The sequence below is a fragment of the Garra rufa genome, chromosome 14, assembly GCF_049309525.1.
Source record: "Garra rufa chromosome 14, GarRuf1.0, whole genome shotgun sequence".
Classification (NCBI taxonomy): domain Eukaryota; kingdom Metazoa; phylum Chordata; class Actinopteri; order Cypriniformes; family Cyprinidae; genus Garra; species Garra rufa.
Window position 1 is genome coordinate 40,229,475 of NC_133374.1, and position 25,227 is coordinate 40,254,701.

General features: G+C 35.9%; 2 protein-coding genes across 2 annotated transcripts; both read right to left on the reverse strand.

Moving 5' to 3' along the window:
- Nucleotides 1–181: 181 nt before the first annotated feature.
- On the reverse strand, nucleotides 182–6,350 carry cldnf (claudin f). The gene is given in 2 exon segments (XM_073817193.1): nucleotides 182–1,425; nucleotides 5,878–6,350. Coding segments are annotated over 2 exon segments (1,227 nt in total). The 3' UTR covers nucleotides 182–671.
- A 3,284-nt stretch (nucleotides 6,351–9,634) lies between these two features.
- LOC141284769 (uncharacterized) lies at nucleotides 9,635–15,278 on the reverse strand. Its single transcript, XM_073817782.1, has 2 exons — nucleotides 14,689–15,278; nucleotides 9,635–10,408 (listed from the first exon to the last, which is right to left on the reverse strand). Exons 1-2 carry the CDS (start codon nucleotides 15,230–15,232, stop codon nucleotides 9,816–9,818), a joined length of 1,137 nt encoding a protein of 378 aa, XP_073673883.1. The 5' UTR covers nucleotides 15,233–15,278; the 3' UTR covers nucleotides 9,635–9,815.
- Between the last annotated feature and the right edge of the window lie 9,949 nt (nucleotides 15,279–25,227).

Consider the following 25,227-nt stretch of genomic DNA (forward strand, 5'->3'; position numbering starts at 1 on the left):
AAGTAGAGTTTACAATAAAGTTGCACCAGGACTTTTCTTAAAATTAAATGACCATTTAAATTATATTCATAGTGAAAATGGAGCTGACGTTTCAGTTAATCAACTAATAAATATAAAAATGAAAACATGGCATAATTTATAATAATCCAGAAATATATTTATTGACAAGACCATTTTTAAAAATACAAAGCTACATTTGTCAAAAGCAATCAAAATTACAAAACATCAGAAAAGGCTGGATTTGCAAAAAGTGAATGACACAACAGTACTTGCAAAATTCACCTGCTCTGCTGAAACATACTTATATACATACTTCATTAGCATTACAACATCTCTACCAACAGAATGAGGGCAAACGAGTTTTCCAAATCATCTTCATTCAAAGGCAAGCAAAAGAAGTCACTCCAGCAAGTCACTGAGAATACACTTAAAATGATTTTTCAAAGTTTTAAAATAAACAGTACATTTTACAGGAAAATACAATTTCAGAGTTTTACATTTAATTTAGTGTTACTTGATGTACAATTGTTTATGAAATTTACTAACAATTTCTGAGTGAACACTGTTGGATGTATACATATTATTCATCCAAACTCTAAAGCAAGCAGAGATTTAATTTACAAATTCTGAGAAGCACTGTTTCAGAAGGTGTCAGTCACAAATATTGTCCATTAAACATATTGTCCTGGAACAGGTGAGTAAGTTGGGGGTGGATAAGGTTTGTTAGGCACATAAGCTCCAGTATAAACAGGGCTCGGTGCGTATGTTTTGGCAGGCATATAAGGTCCAGGAGGCCCATACATAGGTCCTTGGTAGGGGTACATGGCAGGGTAATTTGGGTACATATCTTCTCTTGGTGGACAGGAAGTACACAGAATTGTTCCTCCTAGAATAAGAAACCCTGAGGCGCCCCAGCCAATGTAAATGGATGCCCCAAGCTCCCTCTTTTGGGTCTCGATTGTGAGAATGCTCTGAAAATCTGAGATGGTGTAGGCTGAGGACCAGCAGACCGGAATAAGACAAACAACTCCAGCAACAATACACAGGATGCCACCACAGATCACCACTTTGGCCATGGATGACTCTTTCTTCAGACAGCTGCTGCACTGGCCTCCAACAAATGTCAATAGCATCCCAATGAAGCCGATCACTATTGCGATGACGGTCAGCGCACGTGCCGCTTGCAAATCCTGGGTCGTTCGCATGATTGAGTCTTGGACTTTACACTGCATCTGTCCTGTGCTCTGCATCACACAGTTCATCCACAAGCCGTCCCAGACGATCTGGCCCGTGACGATGTTGGCACCGATGTACGAAGTGACGCGCCACATGGGAATGCCACAGCAGACACATATGCCGACAAATCCAAAGAAGCACAGCACCTGGCCAGAAACCTCTTTAGCAATTCTCCCCATGTCGATGCTGCTGGTGTTGTCAAACTCAAACGCAGCTGTTGGTCTGGTCTTAACCCATAGGTGTCTGAGAAACAAGCAGGAAGTGATGGCCTGTTTGATTTAGACACAGATCCTCGCTGGGAGGGGTTTTGCATATCTGTTTGGTTAATCCTGCTGAACAAGATTCCAAAGAAAGATTCTTCAGATATGCTGCCTGCTTGTACTTTCCGTGAAGATGCATATAGGTCTGGTTTTGGCTGCATTTAGCTGGTGTTTTGTCTCTCTTAACTGTGTCAAAGATAATGTTACTGACTTCATCCATGTAAACAAAGATTTAAAGATTCTCTCAGACGATTGGAAATTAGTTTCATGTTAATAAACACTAGTGTTTACCAAGATATAAAATGAAATTGTGTTTTTTGATGTAAACATTTCAGGATTTCTCTCCAAATAGTGGAGCAGCTTCAGCTGATCCTAGCCAAGGAAGAAGGGTCTTATTTAGCAAAACAATTGGTTATTTTCTAAAAAAAAATTTGACAATATATGTACTTTTTAACCTCAAATGCTCATTTTGTCTAGCTCTGTGTACTCCAGATCAAGACAGTTAGGGTATATCGAAAAACTCTCATCTCAGAGTATATGCAGACCATTGAAGTCTCCAATATGGAGAGAAATCCTGAAATGTTCTACTCAAAAAAAAAAAACAAAAAAAAAATACAATTTCTTTGCGACTGAAGAAAGAAACACATGAATATCTCGGATGACAAGCGGGTGAGTAAATCATCTATAAATGTTTGTTTTGGAAGTGAACTTCTCCTTTAAGTACTTTTTTTTAAATTGCTCAATTGCTTTACGTTAACATGTTACAGCGCAGGTTGTCTTTTAAGCACCTTCTAAGAACCTTAATGGGCCAATTAATCATTACACAACATGCCTTGAGTTTCCATCACTGGAATTAGAATCTCACTAATATGCTGTTACAACTGTTGAATAATGAAATAAATTCCAGTTAATGTGGAACAAGTCATACAATTATACTGTATATTAAAGAGGTTCATAATCATAAGATTAGTAGTTGCACTGAGCCAAGAGAGACAGATTTTTTTGTTTTCATTAAGGATCAGATTTTGCCACAACATTTAAATCAAAAGTCGTATTTATAAATTTTTAATAAAATTGGATTAATATGCTTTAATTAATACCTTTACAATACAGTTGCAATGCTGTTGGTGGTTGAAGTGAGGTGCATGACAAAGGAGTATGAAGTAAACAGTCTTTATTTAAATCCACACTGGAACTGGATTAAAAGAAAGATAATACAACTTCAAAAGCAAAGTTGTAACAGAAGCCGGAGTCCTGGCCCATGGTGGGTTCAAGGGTGGAAGAAGCCATGGTGGAGCCGAAGAGACGGAGAGCCAGGGTGACAGGCAGAATGGGGGCAAATCCAGTGTGACTGAGGACCAAGGTTTAGCCAGAGAGAAGGGGGAGCTGGACAGAGCCAGAGAGATGGAGGGACAAGGTGAAGCCAGAGGATTGGAAGACCATTGCAAAGACAGACTAATGACTGACCAAGATGGAGCCCAGTGGATTCCAAGGACTGACAGGCCACAGTAGAGTCGAGGGAGCTTTGAGGTAAGGAGGATCTGAAGTGTCAGAGGCCTGAGGTGGAGTTATTGGATTCTACTGCTGAGATGGAGCTGGAGACCCTGGCAGAGAGTAGAGTAAACCAGCGAGGAGCTGAGGAGCCGATGGGAACCAGCGGAGGAGGGGTTGAAGGAAGGTCTTGATTTGGAAGAGGAGGTAGGGGAGGGTGACTGAGTGGGAACTCTGTGGACATCTAGCTGGACAGAACCAATGGGGACGCAGGAGATTTAGGGCTGCAGGGATGGGAGATTCAGGGAAATTTTCTCTTCCTAATAATAATTTTTTTTGAAGAGGCCAGCTGCAACTCACCCTTAGCAGTGGTAATGTGGGTGGGGCTACCCTCCATGCCATTAAACTACTCCCTTGATGATGGACGCTGTTGCCAGCTCACAAAGCGGGTCAGACATTTTGTGATGCTTGAGTTATGTTTTACATAGTCCTCTTTACAGGTGTTGGCTCGCGCATCACGGTACACTTAAGCTCTCCATCTGAGGTGGGCTATGGCATTATATCCATAATGAGAGTCTGGAATCTGTCTGGTTACTGTTGCACAGCAGGTTAGTGGAATGCTCAAACATCTTAGTCCCAATTAATAGCGTTCAAAAAGGGCGAGACGCCATCCAACTTGGCAAATGTTGCCAGTATGCTAGAGTATAAATTTGTATGCGTTGCCAAAGAATGTTTGGGGATATGTCCCTAGCAGATCAGACCCCAACAGGTATCTTGAGTCAGGTGTGTAGGAGAATTTCTACCACACAGTCTTCATTTACATTCTCAAGAAAACACTGGAGATCAATGGAAAGATAACATAACTTAAATACTATGTCAAACAGAACCAATACTGGACAAGGAACAGAAGGAAACACCAGGCTTAAAGGAGAATCCAAAATGAAAATTTCCTGATGAATTAGTATGTCATCCAAGAAGTTCACGTCTTACTTTCTATAGTTGAAAAGAAATTAAGTTTTTTGAGGAAAACATTTCAGGATTTTTCTCCATAAAGTGGACCTTGATAGTGGCCAATAGGTTGAAGGTCCAAATTGCTGTTTCAATGCAGCTTCAACAGGCTCTACATGATCACGAATAAGGGTCTTATCTAAAAGCCGAAACAATGTCATATTCTATGAAAAATACTAGTTTATATACTTTTTAACCATCTAATACTCATCTTGCACTAGTTCTACCTCATGCATTATGTAATCACGCACACCTGATGTAGGCGGAAGTACCAACCCAGTGTTTACAAAGTGAACGTAAAGCAAAAGAAAGTCACAGGGTAAAGAAAATTAAACAGACTTCACAAAAAAGGTGAAACAATGTTGATGGATGATTTTGGATGAGGTTTTTGTCCTACCCTACCTTCTTTTAACTGAAGTATACCGACTCTAACCACATGCGACTCTCTTCCAACGTGATTATGCAATGCATGAATATATGTGCATCACAGAGCTTGTGCAAGATTTGTGAATAAAAGTCATATTACTTTTTATTTCTTAAGAAAATGGCCAATTGTTTCATTAGAAGACCCCCATTTCTTGGCTGGGATCGTGTAGAACCCTTAGAAGCTGTAATGAAACAGTTTGGTCCTTCAACCCGTTGATCCCTATTGAAGTCCACGAAATGGAAAAAAAAAACCATCCTAATAATTTCTTTTCGACTTAAGAAAGAAAGACATAAACATCTTGGATGACATGAGGGTGAGTACATTATCAGGAAATCTTCATTCTGGAAGTGAACTTTTCCTTTAACCCTTGTGTGTTAAAAAAAAAAAAAAAAACTTACACATAGGTACAAAAATGTCCATGTCCAAAAACTGTCATAAAAATATGATTTATTAATATTTTTTCCATTTTCACTGATTTTTTTTTTTTTTAACCAGCATCTGTTCTATTCATAGACACCAATTCATTAATTTTCAGAGTTGTAACCCTTTAAATTAATTTTGAGGAATTTTGAGTGTTAGATTTTTTTTGTTTTTAAATGTATGTGCCAAATTTGAAAGAAATGGCACAATGTAGTAAAAAATGGTAAAAATTTAAAATTTTAAGCCTTGCCAATATAATGAATGCCTATGAGCAAATATTGCATCATTTTATAGTCAAATGATCCTGGGTTAAAAAAAATTGCAGTTTTAATGGGTTTCAATGTGGACATTTTTGTCCTTAAGGTCCTGAGTGTGAGTATTTTTTAGTACGGAGGGTAAAATAGATTTTTTTTGAAGGAAATGAGGGTTAAATATTCAAATTTGGCATTAACACAGACACACTTATAACAAAAAACAAAACTGAAATGGACAAAAATATCCATAAGGTCGCACAAGGGGTAAATGGTAAAGAAGTGCAATCAAGAAAATGCAGAACAGGTATGAGTGACTAATTAACAACCAACGAAATTAACTACAAAGCTCAGGCAGGAAAATGGGGACAGAAAACTATACCAAAAACAGGGATACTTTGTTACTGTTTTATTGATGGCAACACTGCCATCAATAAAACAGTAACAAAATATCCCTGTTTTTGGTATAGTTTTCTGTCCCCATTTTCCTGCCTGAGCTTTGTAGTTAATTTCGTTGGTATATATATGTATTTATACTGACTTATTTATTCAAATCAACTTGCATTGCATTGAAGGTATAGATCAGTTCAGGTATTCCCAGAGGATCAAACGCATGAGGTTTCTAGTTCTTCATTCCATAATTTTAAAGACTTTTCCCTATTGCCATAAATATTATCACGGCATTTTGTATCTTTTTTCTTGGTTGGACAGGAGCTGCACAATACCTCCTCCAAGGATCAGCAGTGCAGCCGCAGCCCATCCGATATAGAGAGAAGCCCCAAGCCATCTCATTTGTTCATCTGAGAAAATTGGATTGTAGAAATCCCTGATGATGGTGTTCGCTGACCAGAAGACTGGAACCAGGACCAACACTCCAGCGATGATGAAGATCACACCACTGACGATAGCCACCTTTGCCTTGGTGTCTTCTCTCTTGACAAAGAGAGACTTTACACTGATAATTTGCAGGATGATCGCAAAGAGGCAGACAAAGATGGAGATGATCATAAGTGCTCTAGCAGCCTGCAGGTCCTGAGGTAAAGCCCGGAGCGAGTCGTAGATTTTTCACTGCATTTGTCCTGTGCTCTGCTCCACACAGCTCATCCACAAGCCCTCCCAGATGATCTGCGTTGTCACAAGTATGTCTCCAATGAACTTGCTCACCTTCCAAATGGGAATGGCACAACTCAGAATGGCTCCCAAAAAAACAATAATGGCCAGGGACAGGCCTACCATCTGTCGACACATAGACACCATTTTTCTCTTGTTTGCTCAGCTACATTGGCTTGAAAGTGTTTGCTCCTCTCCAAATTGTAATAATGACTGTTCCCAACCTTCAGATTTTTAAGATTTTCTCAGAAGAGAGGAATGCATATCTGATGAATCTGAAAACATGTAAATGTGAATTTTCAAGCTTGACCAGATTCCCCAGTAAGGTCCGTTGATAAAGGAGATACCCTGAGGCGACCCAGCCAGTGTATTTGAATGCCTCAAGCTCAACAGAATGCCAACAAAGCCAGACTTCATCAGATTTCTTTTAAGTGCCTTCAAAAACCTTAAAGGAGTAGTTCACTTCCAGAACAAAAAAGTACTCACTGCCTTGCCATCCAAGAAGTTCATGTCTTTCTTTCTTCAGTTATGAAGAATTTTTTTTTTTGTTTGAGGAAAACATTTCTTTCTCTCCATATAATGAACTTCTATGGTGTCCCCGAGTTTGAACTTCCAAAATGCAGTTTAAATGCAGCTTCAAAGGGCTCTAAACGATCCCAGCCGAGGAAGAAAGGTCTTTTCTAGTGAATTGATGGGTTATTTTCTAAAAACAAACAAACAAACAAACAAACAAACAAACAAACAAAAAAAGACAATTTATATAATTTTTAACCTCAAACAATCGTCTTGTCTCTGTGTGTTCTGTTCATGACAGTTAGGGTATGTCAAAAAACCTGAAATGTTTGCCTCAAAAAACATAATTTCTTTATGACTGAAGAAGCATCTTGGGGTGAGTACATTATCTGTACATTTTTGTTATGGAAGTGAACAGAGTATTTTAGGGCCCATTAATCATTACACAACATACCACTTGTGTTTAACAAGATTTATGTTACCAGATGCAGAAAATTTATATAGGTCATATGTACAAATTTCTCTTTTTTTAAGGGTTATATATCTGTCTGTAAGATGTTTTAAAGACAAGATAACAGTGAGGTTTTGGAATTTTTAGGCTTTATTTTGGGTTAGGATGCTCCAGTGCAAGACTTTAAAGAACCTTAACAGAGTATTTATGGTCCTATTAATCATTACAAATCATTCTAAGTTCAGGTTAGAATCTCACTAATAATATGCAGTTACAACTGTTGAAATTCCAGTGAATGTGGAACATGTTATATAAACATACTGTAGATTACAGAGGCTAATGCTCATATGCTAAAGAGAGAGCCAAGAGAGAAATATTCTGATGTTTTAATTAATACGGATCAGATTTTGCCATAACATTTAAACCATGTGTCTTTTTTATTGGTTTGTTTGTTTACTTATTTGTGTGTGAAATACTATTGCAAATGTACTTTTACAAATATTTTTTAAAATGTATGAAATTATGATATATGCTTTAATTAATACCGTACATCAGGACTTGGATACTTTGTTATTCTTTTATTGATGGAAATGTTTTATGACCAAAATACAAAATACACATGGCAAACTGGAGAATAAAACAAAAAAACAAATTGTACACCAGTGCTGGGTAGTAACTAATTACAACTGTAGTTAACTTTTTTTTATTTATTACGGGATTACAAATTATTCACACAATTGCAAGAAGTTATTTACAATTTATTTATTCTCCCTAACACTTTAGTATAGGGAACAATTCTCAGTATAGTTACTTATTAGCATGCCTATTATTAACATATTGGCTGTTTATTAGTACTTATAAAGCACCTATTCTGCATGACCACATTCTACATCCCTAATCCTACCTGAATTTAACAACTACCTTACTAATGATTAATAAGAAGCAAATTAGGAGTTTACTGAGTCAAAAGCTGTAGTTATTGGTTTGTTAAGCAAGAACTGGACCTTAAAATAAAGTGTGACCACTGTTGTTTATCTTTTGAAATTTCCATTCTAAAATAGCCTAGTGCAGGGGTTTTCAAACCTGTCCTGGAGCCTCCCCTGCCCTGCACATTTTGTATGTCTCCCTTATTAGGCACACCCAATTCAGGTCTTGCAGTCTCTACTAATGAGCTGATGATTTGAATCAGGTGTATTAGATGAGAGAGACAAGCAAAATGTGCAGGGCAGGGGAGGCTCCAGGACAGGTTTGAAAACCCCTGGCCTAGTGCGTATACACACAAGTCTTTCGGTTTTGTGGACATTCACATAAAGACACGTCATTTGGTGGCTAGTGGCTGTAATAATACTGAAAGGCCAAACAACATTTGACCACTGGGTTTACTAAAATCATTTCAGTTTTAAGAACTGTTTTCTCAGCATTTTAACAAAGCATCAACATAATTTATTTTAATTGTACATTTTTGTTTTATTTAATTAATTATTAACTTTTAATAAACTCATGAACCTCCTGTGGTTCCTTCACAGACCTCAATTTGTGAAACCCTGATGTAACAATGTTTAATGCGCTTCATGTTCTTGGATTTTTTTTCTTTGTATTTTTGTTAATACAGTACCACAAAACCAGTAGGGTATTGTGTTTTTTTTTTTTTTTTGATAAATAAGCTTTCCATTGATGTATGGTTTGTTAGAATAGGACAATATTTGGCTAAGACACAACTATTTGAAAATCTAGAACCTGATGGTGCAAAAAAAAAAAAAAAAAAAAAAATTGAGAAAAAATTTAGAAAATCGCCTTTAAAGTTGTCCAAATGAAGTTCTTAGCAAAGCATATTACTAATAAAAAATTAAGTTTTGATATATTTATAGTGGGAAATTTACAAATTATCTACATGGAACATGATCTTCACTTAATATCCTAATGATTTTGGCATTAAAAAAAAAGTGGTTTTGACCCATACAATGTATTTTTGGCTTTTGCTACAAATATACCCATGCTACTTAAGACTGGTTTTGTGGTCTAGGGTCACATATTGTACATAATTTAAATCATTGTGATAAACAAATTAGGTTAACGGTAATCCAAAAGCAATCAAAAGCAGTCTGATTTTATTACCTAAAATGCGTAATGTAATAAATTATGTTACTAATTATAATTTTTGTCATGCAATTTGGATTCAGTAATTTATAAAAGTAATCTACCAGCACTGTACACATTTTAAACAAATAAATTATCTATTTTTAGAATTCCACCATAAAAGTTGTAATAAACACATAAATCACTTAAGCCAAAGCGACTGGCATTGCTCTGAAGGTATACATTTTATCAGTTCTAGCATTTCCAGAGAATCAAACCTGTGATGTTTCTAGGGCTTTGGTCTACTCTTTGAGCTACCAGTTTGACAACATAAAAAGAAATATCTTACATCTATAATCTTTCATTTTTATCCAACGGTAAGTACTAAATGAGACATGTAGTGGCTTAAATATTATCACAGTATATTCAGTCAAGAAGAAATGCATTTTTTTTAAAGAATGAAAATGTTATGCTATTACATGTAAAAAATGTCTCAGATGAATTGCTGACTGAATTAGATCAATCAGTCACTTGAGTGTGCATTTTAAGGCAGGTCATATGGGTTCTGCATCTCAGACAAACTCTCTTGGACCAGAACTGGACCTCACAGCGGAGAACTTGGGGTTATAGATGCGTTCTTGCTTCGGCGGGCAGTTCCAGCAAAGTATTCCTCCTCCCAGTAAAAGCAACCCAGCAGATCCCCAGCCGACATACAGAGCTGCGCCTAACTCCCTCCGCTGGGCCTCCACCATCATTGGGTTATAGAAGTCGCGTATTGTTGTGTGTGCTGCCCACGACACTGGGATCATACAAAGAAGTCCAGAGATAATTAAGAGAATGCCTGCAGCGATGCACGCCTTTGCTTTGGACCCTTGGTCCTCGATGCAGTTGGTGCACTTTCCACCAGCCAAAGAAATTACGATTCCACAGAGTCCAGTCAAAATGGAGATGATGATCATGGCCCGGCCCGCTTGAAGATCAGAACTGAGCGCCAGCATGGAGTCGTAGACTTTACACTGCATTTGTCCAGTGCTCTGCACCACACAGTTCATCCACATACCCTCCCAGATGATCTGTGCCGTCACGATGTTGGCCCCAACGAACGCAGACACCTTCCACTGGGGCAAAGCGCAAATCACAATGACACCCAGCCAACCCAGCATGGCTGTGGATATGCCCATAATCTGGAGTCCTTGGGAGACCATGTTTAAATCAGAGAGTGATGAAGTAGTCGAAAGTGTGCGTAACAGCGATGCTTGCTATTTATAGGAGAAGTTTAAAAAGGCGGAGTTTGCTTTTCCTGAGCTGGTGATTTCTGGAGAGCCCTCATGATTGTTCATTTACACAATAAACACAAAGCTAGTGGCTTTCAGAAGCACAACAACATTTCAAGATCCTTCAAGGTCAGTTAAAAAAACAGCTTGTCAAAATGACCTTGCACTGACATAAAAGGCACTGTGAAAAGATATGGTCTTTGGACGAGTGATTATGCAGGAAGATATTTAATGTATTTTCTTTTTACTATAAATGTATAAAACACATTAAAACATTTTCTTATCTATTCTGAAACCACACAAAAATGTATTTATTTAAATACATCATATCTTTTTACTTATTAATTGTAGTCTGTAATAAATAGCTTTCTGTTAGTGTTCACAATCATCTCATTGGCAGTTGCTCAGCTGGTTTAAAAACAGCCTGAAATATGTGACCTGGAGGCAGCCATCTTTGCTTCATGGGTGCACAATTGCACAAACATATGTTACACTAGATCAGAGGATGCCTTGGGTTTATTTTGACAGACAGTGTCGTAAAAATTCAGTCATAATCTAATATTACGTGGCAATTTAATTTTCATATTTTAATTATAACAACACATTTAATTGCTTTTATTTTTTTTACATTTTCATTTTTAATTGGGCAAGCATACTGTATAGGCTTATGCATTTCTTTATGAAGAGAACAGATGCACAGAGATTGCATCACTTTTTATGTTAATCCCTACACTCGAAGGACACTACAAACAAACAAGCAAACAAATAAACAAACAAACAAACATACATACAAACAAACAAACAAACAAACAAACAAACAAACAAACAAAAAACATTCTAGGGCTGGTTTAAAAAACTGATTTCTCGATTTTAATAGATGCTTATTTTTATGAACCAATATCTATTCTTAAATCTCAATCGATCTATTGTTCTATGCTGTTTTCAGTTTATGAACAAACAGTAGTACGCTGATCCAATAAATCACAATAAGCTTATACTCTGTGCTTTGTTACTTTCAACATGACAATTCTCAGATTTCAAATTCTGTCCATTTCATAAGGAAATTCAAGCAATAAATACCGTTTTGGCGCTCTTTAATGTGGCGTGACAGATCGCTGTAGTTTAAACTGGGTTTTCGCATGTGAGTATCAAATGCATAGCAAAAGATTCATCGTGACATTTTCATTTTTGTTCTGGATACCGTGCTCTGTTGACACACTGGAGCGCTCGCCACCAACTGGATGGGGTGGGAATTACAGTAACAATTTACAATAGATCACATAGTGTTTCCATTACCCTTTAAATTGAAATTGCGAATTGAAAATACGCCTAATGAAAATGCGTCAATTGCGCAAAAACTCCCATATATCGCAAATAAGTTTTTACGCTCACATGAGGTGGTTTTTCAGGCAATTCAAAAAAGGAATATTTCGCAAAACAACAATGGAAACGTATTTTTTTTTTGTTTGTTTGTTTTTTCCGCATTTACAGGTCACATTCAATTAAATATAGCCAAAATCCCACATAAATCCGTTGCCATGACTTATCTTGATAAGAAAAAAATGCTGCTTTGGTCGCATGACATGGGTTAATGGAAGAGCTGTCATTTTGCAATACTTTTTAATCAAAAGTAGGTGCGTTTCCATTACCCTTAAAATTGTGAAAATTGAAATTGCGAATTGAAAATACGCCTAATGGAAACGTGTCAATTGCGCAAAAACTCCCATATATCACAAAAATGTTTTTACCCTCACATGAGGTGGTTTTTCAGGCAATTCAAAAAAGGAAAACGACAATGGAAACATTTTTTCCGCATTTCAGGTCACATTTGATTAAATATAGCCAAATTCCCACAAAAAACTGTTGCCATGTCTTATCGTCTGAGGAAAAAAAATAAGTTTCAGTCGCATAACATCGGTTAATGGAAACGCTGTCATTTCGCAATACTTTTTAATCGCCATTCATAAAATATTGCCAAATTTTTGAGCAAATCTGTCCTGGAAACGCGCATTGTTGATGGACAATTTTCGGTTATGTGACCTCTGCACTAGATAAATGAAAATGAGCCCTGCCAAAATAGTCTGTTACAATTAAAATAGTGACAATAATATAATGAAATGTTATAATTATGTATTTATTTGTTAATATATGTCACAAAGCTTGGAGTTTTTAATAGCACACAGTTTAAACTGTACATCAACATTATGGTGAATCATAATTATTCATCAACAGCTCAAAATTACTGTAAATAATTATGATCAAATTATTATTTATGATTATTTTGATGTGTTGATTAAACTTTATTTCCAGGCAAAAACATACTTTCTTAAAACTTTTGGAACTTCAAAATCAGAGGTGGACAGTAGTGATGTATTTTTACTTTACTCAAAAATTTTGTTAAAGTGTTGTAATTTATCAGAGTATTTTTCTTTGAAAACATACTGTACTACATTTTATAAAAGTTGTTGTTTATTTTTGTTTTAACCTTTAATACTTAAGAACATTAAAAATGTAGTACTTTCTCAAGATGTACTCAAGTAAATCTTTGAATTACTTTGACTTGAATAAAAGTAAGGAAGTACTAGATTTCTAATGTAATTAAGTATTAAATGATAATAAATATGAAAAGTATAATATTATGCTTTGGAATGTTGTGAAGTATTTTTTTTTTTAAGAAAAACACCCAGATAATGTACAGCAGAGTAAAAATACTTGACTACTGTCCAATTCTGTTTACTATAGTAAAAACCTACCCTTTTAAAAGGTGAAACATAAAGAAAATAGGAACATGTATATTTTCGGCCAGATTGCTGCCATCTAGTGAAAAAAAGCAAAACAACATGACTTCATGTTCATGTAAAAATCATGTAATGACATTAATGGCCAGTAGATGGCTGAAGTATACTATGCATCCACCAGCAGCACATGAATTCAGGATTTTATATTACAAATATTTTAATATATATAAATAAATATCCAAATGTTTTTAGTATAAAATCCTGAATTCATGTGCTGTGGGTGGATGCATAGTATACCTCAGCCATGCTTACAGTCGTACACCATTCATTTCACTCTCACTCTAAGTGTGGGTGTGTGTGTGTGAATCTTCTGCACTCCACATGTAGTTAGTACTTCCCAGTAGTCGTCACACCTTCAGGATTACCTGTGTATCAGATCATTATCAAAAACTTAACTGTTAAAACAAAGAGAGTTTAAACTGAACTGTGTTTGCAAGTTTCTAATTTTAAATATTAAAACAAATACGTGACCCTGGGCCACAAAACCAGTCATAAGGGTAAATTTTTTGAAATTGAGATTTATACAACATCTGAAAGCTGAATACATAAGATTTCCATTGATGTATGGTTTGTTAGGATAGGACTGTACTTTGCTAAGATACAACCATTTAAAAATCTGAAATCCTAGGGTGCAAAAAAAAATCTAAATATTGAGAAAATTGCCAAATGAAGTTCTAAGCAATACATATTACTAATCAAAAAATACGCTTTGATATATTTATGGTAGAAAATTTACAAAATATCTTCATGGAACATGATCTTTACTTAATATCCAAGTGATTTTTGGCATAAAAGAAAAATCTATCATTTTGACCCATACAATGTATTTTTGGCTATTGCTACAAAGATACCAGTGCTACTTAATGGTTTTGTGCTCCAGGGTCACATATATATATAATTTACATACAATCCATTTAATCTGCATGTGATGAAGCGCAAGAAACAACAATATGTGTTCGTAAAGAATTTATTTGTTGAAATGCATATACTGAAATGTAGCAAACTTTGTAGCATAGCACAAATAACTGTCACAAAGCACAACACGATTAAATTTACATCTTATTTAAATCCTTAAAACTTCAAGCATATCTGAAACCAGTATTACAATTACAAAGAGGTATCTACAGTTCCCACACAATTTTTGGCAGTACAGTTCTGCTCAGCACCATGAGCTGAAACTTTCTTAGCTGACAGCTAATTCAACCAGTTGAAGAACATTCACATATACAATCAGTTTTAATACAATAGGTCTAAAAGCTGTCCAAGGCACAAAGTAAAGTCATTTTTGGTTCCTCTTCAGACATAGCCTTTGTTTCCTCCAGGACGAGCTGTGTATTTAGCAGCGTACTGATTTTGGGGAGGGCAGTTTGCACAAAGGAGTGCACCGCCAATAATCAACAGAGCTGAAGCAGCCCATCCAATAAACAACGAAGCTCCCAACTCTTTCTTCTGTGCGCTGACGGTCATAGGGTTGTAGAAGTCCCTGATAATTGTATTGGCCGTCCAGCAGACGGGAATCAAACACAGAACTCCAGCGATGATGAAGATGGCTCCTGAAATGATGCCAACTCTGGCCTTGGCGCGCTCGTCCTCGATGCAGTTGGTGCATTTTCCTCCAGCGGTCGCTAACAGGATGCCAACAACACCCACCAGGATGGAGATGATAGTCAAGGCACGGGCCGCCTGTAGATCCGAGCTGAGAGCCAGCATGGAGTCGTAGACCTTACACTGCATCTGTCCGGTGCTCTGAACCACACAACTCATCCAGATGCCCTCCCAGGTTATCTGCGCAGTCACTATGTTTTGTCCAATGAAAGCCGTGACGAGCCACATAGGGAGAACGCAAACCACGATCACCCCGATCCAGCCGATGACAGCCAGGGCTATGCCCAGCATCTGCATCCCTGCTGATACCATTGCTTGTGTGTTGAGGTAAAGGAGTAGGTCTTCAGACAGTCTTCAGTCTCTATAGCTGCTTTAGTGAACCTGAGAGCAAAGCGGCCCCTTTTATGCGAAGCGGAACAAGGAGGGGCCGCACGAATCACTCTCAGGTGCACCATCACCTAGATTTGCCCCCTGGCTGTGGTGTCAGTAATCAAGCAAATCCCAGTGACGAGTCTTAACTCATGGTTGCATTAGGGTGGATTTGTTTTTGTTGAACAGACCATTTTATGAATCACAATTTCATAGTTGTTCATAGTTTTTGTGGAAAATAAAAATAGTATGACTCATGGTTCAAATAAAAAGTACCTTTTGAGAAAAACAGAGCATTGGAGTAATCCATAAATAAACTAGAAGCAAGGCAGGCAAATATATTAGACCAAAAATAGGTCGGATTGGGTTTTGGAAGATAAATGAACTTAGTTAACCAGAGTTAACTAAGCAATGTCAAATATATAAATGAAACAATTACACAAAAAGTAAATAAGGAATAAATAAAATTTTAGTTTTTAAAAATAAGTATTCACCCTTTAGCACACACCCAAAAGACACTGAACATTGATTCATTGTCTTTTCTCCTTTTGCTAATTGCGGATAAAGCTTTAGCTTAGGAGGAGGATTTTACATAATGCACTTCATCTCTACTTAAAGATAATTATGTGACAACTGTGCAGTTTTAATAATTGGTTTTACTGAATTAGTCATTTTGAGCAAAGCATAAATCACATGCCACCCTTTCGCTAATACACCTTCATTGTGTTGCACATTCATTTCTTGACACTCACAAACATACTTCAACAGTGAAAGCAGCTGCTCGAATAAGACCGGTACCTTCCTTTCTTTTCATATTTCATTTGTTTCTAAACAGAAGCATTTCTACACAGACAAACGAGAGAAAGAAACATGCGGTTGCTGACCTGGTTTCCAGTGTCCAGAGAAAGAGGCGCAATCTTTCCTAAAGCCACTGCAGCACTACAAAGTTTAAAAGAAGTAAAAAGTGTTCACTGTCCAAGGGTTTGCAGACATTTAGAGGCATATAGTGAAGGGATGAAAGTCAATCCCAGGTGTTTGCCATGTAGAAAATGGAAAAAAGAGGGAAAGAGTAAGGGATACTGATTGTTTCATAAATGAAAGAAGGCTCTGTTTGGTGGCCAAACGGACAATAATGGCTCTATTTTACATGGCAGCTCATTAAAATCCCCTTGGCAAGGAGAAAGAGGATACGGGTCCGCACACACGTACACAGGTAAGGAATGTCTGCAATTAGGGAATTGAGGAAAGATGGTCTGCCAAAGATTACCTTCTCAAATGGGTTGTTTTTAATTCTCTAAAAGCATATCTGAGGCTCTGGGAGAATCCAACATTTCAATGCAAACATCAGACAGGATTCATTAAATTTAAATATAAAGACAATTAGGCGACTTTAAAGTAAAAATATTTTTTTTAAATGGTTAAACTGTTATTAAAAGATTATGTACAGCAGTCATAATCACATGACCATAATGTAGGTGATATGGTGAATCATGCTTTGCAGTTTGTTCAAACATCCAAGTGCACCTTTTGTTAAGCGAACCGGGTTTGTCCTAGATGTTTCTACATGCTTAAATGACAGGCTTTCAAAAACAGTGAGGCTTTTCTAAATAAAACATCTAAACATTCAGTTATGTGAGGAACTTGCTGATCAAGTTCTTAGGAAAATTAGTACGTGGGAAACATTACTATGAACCGCTCATACACTGCACTGGAAAAAAAAAAAAAGCTTTTCTTACTTCGATTTTTTGGTTTCCAGCCAAAATATCTAAAAATCTATTTATAGACAAGTAAAAATTATTTTCTTGTTTTGAGAAAAACAAATCTGCCAATGGGTTAAGCAAAAATATCTAATTTCAGAACAGAAAACAAGATTATTTTTCTTACCCCATTGGCAGATTATTTAACTTGTTTCAAACAAAAACACACTTAATTTTGACCTGTTTTTTCTCAAAACAAGAAAATAATTTTTACTTGTTGATTTAAGCCTTTGTCGATATTTTGGTTGGAAACAAGACAAAAAATCTAAGTAAGAAAATCATTTTTTGAAGTGTGCTGGTTTTATAATATCATTTTCATAAAATGTCAACCTTTTGATGCAATTCAAATAAAAACAACAATGCTTTGAGATAAGATACCTAAATACACAAATATATTTCTCTTTTCTAAAAATAAATAGGCTACACAAAGCCATAGAAGAACCTGTTTGTCTAAATGGTTCCATAAAGAACCTTTAACATCTGAAGAACCTTTCTGTTTCGCGAAAGGTTCTTTGTGGCAAATAAGGTTCTTCAGATTATAAAATGTAAGCAGGAAATGGTCCTATAAAGATCCTTTGACTGAATGGTTCTTTGTGAAACCAAAAATGATTCTTCTGTGACATCGCTTGAAAAACCTTTTGAATCACCTTTATTTTTAAGAGTGCACTTCTACTTTCAGCAGTGAGTCATTTGTCCCACACTCTGTGTATTCCGCTTGTAATTACTAATGAAACTAAATTTCTCTCCCCCGACAGCGGCTGGCTGGGGAGAGGCAGTATGCGTGACGTCAGAGAGTTTCACCCCTGGGCTCATGGGATGGTAGACAGGGTTTCTATGGATGACCAAGACTGTGATAGCGATCTAGAGGAATGAAAAGACTGATGACTCAACAGTGCTTACTAATGATCAAGCATGAGTGCATGACACTGAGAAAGAGAGAGAACTAGATGCTTGACCCGGCTAACTAATTAAAGACTGCGGAGTTTCCAAACAATTACCATATTAGAAGAGAAAAACAACAGTGGACTACACATCCTAATGCTCAACAGGAAACAAAAACTTAGATATGTCCTAGATAAGAAGGATTTAGGAAGTGAATGTTCCTCACGTTCTGAAAGTATAGTTGGTGCCCTGCTAAAAAAACAAAAAACAAAACAGAAAACAAAAAACAACAATAGAAATCATCACAAAATGTGTAATGGTCTCTATACTGGTAATTGTTCGCCTTTTATTGGTGGCTTGTTAAAACCACTATATCCCAATTAAATATGTCCACTAAATAAGTACACTACAGGAAACCATTTTTTAAAGGTTAAACGGTTAACGTTGATGGTTTGTAATGTTTGTACTGGAAACCATTAGAATTTCTGTAATGGATTTTATTTTTTTATTTTTTAGAGTTACTTTAGATTAGTTTAGGTATTGTCTTTATTGTAGTGGGCAATAGGGCTAAAAATGTGCTTTTCACTGTGACCAAAGTGTATGATTGCATAAAAAAAATATACGCTTGTATTGAACATTTATGGAGCAGCAGATTTTGTGTGAAAATAAATGATACAAGTCGGATAAATATATGAGGTGGCAAGGGTCACCAGCATGGGGCAAAAGACAAACAGTATTGATACAAATACTTTAGCTAATGTTTTATTGATGTATAAGTTAATACTTCACTTTAATGCACCCCGGTGTAAAAGGCGCCTTTGATATTATTTTCCTCTAAACCCCAAAAATTTGGCGGAGCACTTTCTAAAACATTAGCTCTTCAAAATGCACGTGCAAATTTGACTGATCCTTGATGCGATTGCGGTTGATTCTGTGCTTACTTGATCTAATGTTTGATGTTTTTTTAAAAATGTTGTAGATTTAAGTAGCAAATGAGAACCGCTACATTTGTTAAATGTTTTGAGACAGAGACAACAATGTTTTGGGGCACAGTAATTAACATGATAATTAATAGATGGCTGATTTTTCAATTTCTTGACATGACATGGTTAGATTCAGATGGTAAATATATATATTTTTATACTAACATATTTAAATGACAGTACATTTATTGAACAATAAATTATTCTTTTATTAATCAAAATAGTACAAACTTTGCTAAAGTGATTGTTTTAAGCTCCAATGTCCCCTACTATGTTAACTATACCAGAAAAATGTCTTTGGGAGGCATATATCATACAAAATGGTTTCCATTTCCGCTTGTCTAGTTTCAGTAAATGACAGAAAGACAGATGCTGTTCTGAGGTGTTTCCCCATAAATACTCATAGAAACTCTAAGAAAGAGTTCCTTGTCAATGTACTATTATTGCTGTTATCGCCCTCCCAACAAATCCCCATTTGCAATGCAGATACATTTGAAATAATTTATGAGAAAATAATGAAATAATAATGAGAAATTATTAGTTTGGAAATTAGATGTCCGGTGAGTGTTGCTAAAAGGTTATTAACTTACTTTATAATGTTGGTAAAAGTGGTAACAAAAACAATTAAATACTTTTTAAACAAAAGTAATTAAAATGCATTTTCTGAACTAACCATGTTGTTTTAGCTGATCTCAGATAAAGATAAACAAATGTAAATTTATTTTTTAATTTGAAAAACAAATCAAACATTCTATATTAGGAAATCAACTTAACAGTAGGTAAAATCTGCGAAAAAATCTTAATAAATAAATAGGGTGGATTCAGTTAAAGTGGGCTGTTTAAGCTTTGACTGAACTGTGCTAAAATGATTTACAATTTCAGAGCATAAGAATGGTTCTTCATTAAAGGGGCACTATTTCTCTAAATAATAAAATAGTTTTGGTTGATGCAATATGACACTGGTGGGTGTGGCCACAACTCAAAGAGGACTGTGTCATGGTGAAAGGTAGAAAACCCTTTGACATTTGTAGCCTAACGTATAAAGTTGCTCACTAAATGTAAACAAATGCCATTGAGTCAGTTTCCTGATTTATTCAGTACTACCATCAACAGTGTAAAAGGCAAAGAATACATAAAAAAAAAAACGTGTTAGCTTTCTTGTAAGGTGGTTTAAATATGGCTGGGCTACTTTGGCTGAATGTGTTAGATAAAAAGCAGCAAGCGGGATACAGGTAAAGTGGGTGAATTTAACCTTCAGTAATTATACCCAAATTCAACCGCTAGTTATTTTATAGTTGACATTTATATTTGCCATTTTTAGCAAACAGAGATGAGACTGCAGTCCGGAATTCAAGTCAGAGATGGAAGAAAGGAAAGACAGAATAAAAAAGGAAGTCGATGCATGACATTTAATCTGCAGAGTGAAGAAAGGATGAAATGAGAATATAAAGCTTTAAAATATGGAGACAATTAATTTGTTTTATTATTATTAAAAAGCATAAACATAAAAAAACATTTAAAAATTTTCCTCATTATTTTTTAGCCTGTTTGTTGTTGGCTTGTGTTGTAGTCACATTAATATATTTTTATTTAATATTCTGATCTCTAAATATTCTGATATTCAGCTTTCAACACAACATATTGTTTTAGTTGTTTGGAATTTCACACATGAATTGTGATGTGGATTTACACATGACTTTTTATTTTTTTGGGGGGGGGAAAGAAATTTGTCTGGAGTACATGACCTCAAAATGTTTACTGGCATATATCTTGCAAATGACACTTTAAATTAACTATTTAAATTGAAACATTATAGCTGAAATTTAAATTTAAAATTAATAAAGAAAAAAAAATCACGTTTTACAAATAAATGGCCCACTTTACCTGAGTTCACCCTAAATAAATAGCCTATCCTTTTCCTTAAAATCCTAATACTGGGCAAAAATGTCCATTGCACGTGTTTTATCTTCTAGTCTGAGGCTGATTAATGATCTTTGCTGTTCATGAGAAACCATGGTGGAACAGGTTCACACTCCCACACTGAGTCACAACATGCTGTGCTGAACATAAAGACAGGGTAAAAATGTCACTTGTTTATTGTTTTGCTTATTTTTATTTGTTATTGTTTTATTTGTTTTTTCCTAAGAGGCTGTGACAGATATTCATTCAGGTTCCAAAGGCCAGTGCCTTCCTGTTAAAATCTTCTTGTTGTGCACAGTTGTTTAAGTATGTATTATATTTTTGTTCAAATAGTTGAATGTTTGTGTGTGTGGGCTTTAAAATCATAGTGACACTATACTTTAAAAAATGTTTGTTTGTTTACTTGCATTTGCTCAATCTGAGAGAATTTGAACAATTCTTGAGAGTACAAACTTTAACACACTTTGAGATTTATTTAGAGATTTAATTAGATTTATTTAGGATTACATTTAATGTTTAAGGCAAGCAAAACATCCATCAAACAGAGGTTATTTAGCTCCCTCTATCAGTGAAATGCAATAACTTAAACACAACATTTGCATGTCCACAGAGCAGTTTGATTTTACTCTAAAACTGAGAGATATCTACAGTAAGCGGCGTACAATATCTTAGCCTAGATAACAGATGTGAATTTTTTCAAATTTTAAGACCATCCCAAACCTGTTTACAATATAAAATCTCTCCATAATCATAGTCTCATCTCCAGTTCTCTCCTTTTTAACAGCTGTTACATAACACTTGACCTGATGTGTGTAGTAATTTATTTAATTTCACATAATACCTGACCTGTGTGTAGTAATTAACTTTATTTGGTGGAGTTCAGTTCTGTGAAGGAATCAAACATATTCTGTAGTATAAAACTTTCGGTCACACTTTTTTTTAAAGGTCCAGTTCTCGATATTAACAAACCATTAACTACTGCTTTTGCGTCAATAAACTCCTAATTTGCTGCTTATTAATTGTTAGTAAGGTAGTTATTAAGTTTAGGAATTGGGTAGGATTAGGGATGTAGAATATAGTCATGCAGAATAGGTGCTTTATAAGTTTTTTTTTGTCAGTTTTTTGTTTGTGAGCATTTATTGATATGTTTGTCATTTTCTGTACCATAGTAAACTAAATCAAATTTACTAGATAAAAATTGCAAAATTGCCTGGATATTGAAAATTTAGATAGATGGATGACATAGATATTGTTGCAAGCATGAGAATAAAAATAAAAAGCAGCTGTAAAAGCTTGACATTTTTATAACTTTATACAGATAGGTTAGACAATTAAAGGAGAAGTCAGGTGTGATATTGACCTAAAGTGTATTGAATCATGATACCGAGTGTGAACGTACCTTGCATATCTCATCTCGGTTTGTGTCCTGCAGTCCGAAATCTGGGGTTAGTTAGCCGATGCTCACAACAGGTTGTCAATGAGAGTCAATAGGGCATCGAAGAAGCCATGTAAATAAATTACTGTTTTACGCCATTTACGAGGCACAAAGTAGCTCCACACTTCATTGGTAGACTTCCAAGGGCCCTGACATTTAAAACGAGACATTGAGAACTCAGAAAAAGCACCGGTAGTTTATTTACAAGTAGATTTATACAGACATTTTCCACCAGGAACAGACCGGTCGCCGCCATCTTAAATTTAGTCACGATAAGTCGAGTGTCGAGCACGAAGGAAACTACAACCTGATACGTTGATAACCTGATAAATTCCTTGGTGCTCGACACTCGACTTATCGTGACTAAGTTCAAGATGGCAGCGACCGGATTTTCTCCACCAGGTACTGTCTGTATAAATCTACTTGTAAATAAACTACCGGTGCTTTTTCTGAGTTCTCAATGCCTCGTTTTAAATGTCAGGGCCCTTGGGAGTCTACCAATGAAGTGTGGAGCTACTTTGTGCCTCGTAAATGGCGTAAAACAGTGATTTATTTACATGGCTTCTTCGATGCCCTATTCACTCTCATTGACAACCTGTTGTGAGCATCGGCTAACTAACCCCAGATTTCGGACTGCAGGACACAAACCGAGATGAGATATGCAAGGTACGTTCACACTCGGTATCATGATTCAATATATTTTAGGTCAAAATCACACCGGAGTTCTCCTTTAACATATTGCTAGCATGATTAGCAAGTTACTATAATCTTGTTAACATGTTTCTAGCATGCAAGAAACCTTTCAGTCTGAAATAGTTTAAAGTAGTTTTAAAAGGGTAAAGTTTGAATGTTTTGAAGGCAATACAGTTTGTCAGAGATATCGGTATGCGGTTGCTAGGGTACCTGGGAAGGTTGCTAGGGTGTTAATATGTGGTTGCTTGGGTGTTGATAGGGTACCCAGGGTGGTTGCTATGCCGTTGCTATGGTACATGGAATGGTTGCTAGAGTGGTTCTTTTGCAGTTGCTAGAGTACCCAGGGTGGTTACGAAGGTGTTGCTATGCGGTTGCTATGGTACATGGAATGGTTGCTAGAGTGGTTCTTTTGCAGTTGCTAGAGTACCCAGGGTGGTTGCGAAGGTGTTGCTATGCGGTTGCTAGGGTACATGGAATGGTTGCTAGAGTGGTTCTTTTGCAGTTGCTAGAGTACCCAGGGTGGTTACGAAGGTGTTGCTATGCGGTTGCTATGGTACATGGAATGGTTGCTAGAGTGGTTCTTTTGCAGTTGCTAGAGTACCCAGGGTGGTTGCGAAGGTGTTGCTATGCGGTTGCTATGGTACATGGAATGGTTGCTAGAGTGGTTCTTTTGCAGTTGCTAGAGTACCCAGGGTGGTTGCGAAGGTGTTGCTATGCGGTTGCTAGGGTACATGGAATGGTTGCTAGGGTTTTGATATGCAGTTGCTAGAGTACCCAGGGTGGTTGCTAAGGTGTTGCTATGCAGTCGCTAGGTACTCAGGGTGGTTGCTAGGGTGTTACTAGCATGTTGTTTCCATGATAAGCAAGTTACTAGCATGTTTCTAACATGCTTATCATGTTACTAGCATGTTGCTAGCATTATCAGCAAGTTACTAACATGTTGTTAACATCATTCTAGCATGATTAGCAAGTCACTAGCATGATATGCCATGCATGATATGATATGTTAATGCATATTAGTTGCATATTAGCTGTTTATTTGCCCATTTTATATAAGCCTTATTCTGCCTTTGATCCACCCCATACCTAAACTTAACTACTTTTCTTATTAATTATTAATAAGCAGCATATTAGGAGTTTATTAAGGGAAGCTCTTAGTTAATTCTGAATGTGTTTCCTAATCTAGTGTTAACAAAGGATGTAACTGAATAAAATGTTGTAAAACTTATAAATCTATTTATATTTGTAGATCTCTAAGTATATATCTGTTCATTTTCATCAGAGCTAGAACCACACTTTACATACAGTATGGATATCTATGATTACTCCTGAGATCCTGTTGGATTATACGTCTCACTACAGAAAACAAAGAGATGAATTGTCTACTCAAACAGGAGTGATTCAGCAGATTTTCTGAAGGACACATGAGACGCTAGAGAGTTTCATTTTAATGTAGGACAAAAATGTATACTTTTATATGATGCCAAGGCAGGCAGGTGCTGAAAGATCGGTCAGACTGAAATGTGAACCATGCAGTTACTGGGGCCGAACAAGTAAGGGGGAAATGTTACAATTGTTATTTTTTAATGCATTGATTTTTAATTAAAAAGTTAACTTTCTAATAAGCTTATTTATTCCAAACATATTTTCCACGCTGCTATTCTTCTCCATTGCCACAACATTAATAACAAAAAGAATACATAACAGGTTAAAAATATGTTGGGGGTAATGCATTACAAGTAACGCAACTTGTGTAATCAGATTACTTTTTTTCAAATAACCAGTAAAGTAACTCATTACTTTTTAATTTACAAGAAAATATCTGAGTTACTTTTTCTCATTTATTGATTGACAGCTCTCTTGTCCCCATGTTGAGAGAAATTGTGAGTAAGATGTTCCTTTAGTTCTAGAATAACTGTGAACATGTGTTCCTCTAAATCAATAAAAAAACAATGCAATGCAATTCAGAATATGACGCAAACCTGCAATAATTAAATATGTTAAATAATACAAATATCCTTTATGAATTTAATCAAATTTTTATTAGCCAGTGTCTTTGCTGCTGTCCTTCGATAATCCAATTCAACCATACTAATAAGCAAAAATTACTCAAAATAAACTAACATTTGTAACATTTTCATTTTCAAGAGTGTTAAACTTTCTTCTTCTCCATTCTACTACACTCTTAAAAATAAAGGTGCTTCACAGCGATGCCATTCAGTCAAAGGTTCTCTAAAGAACCATCTCTTTCTTACCTTTTCATAATCT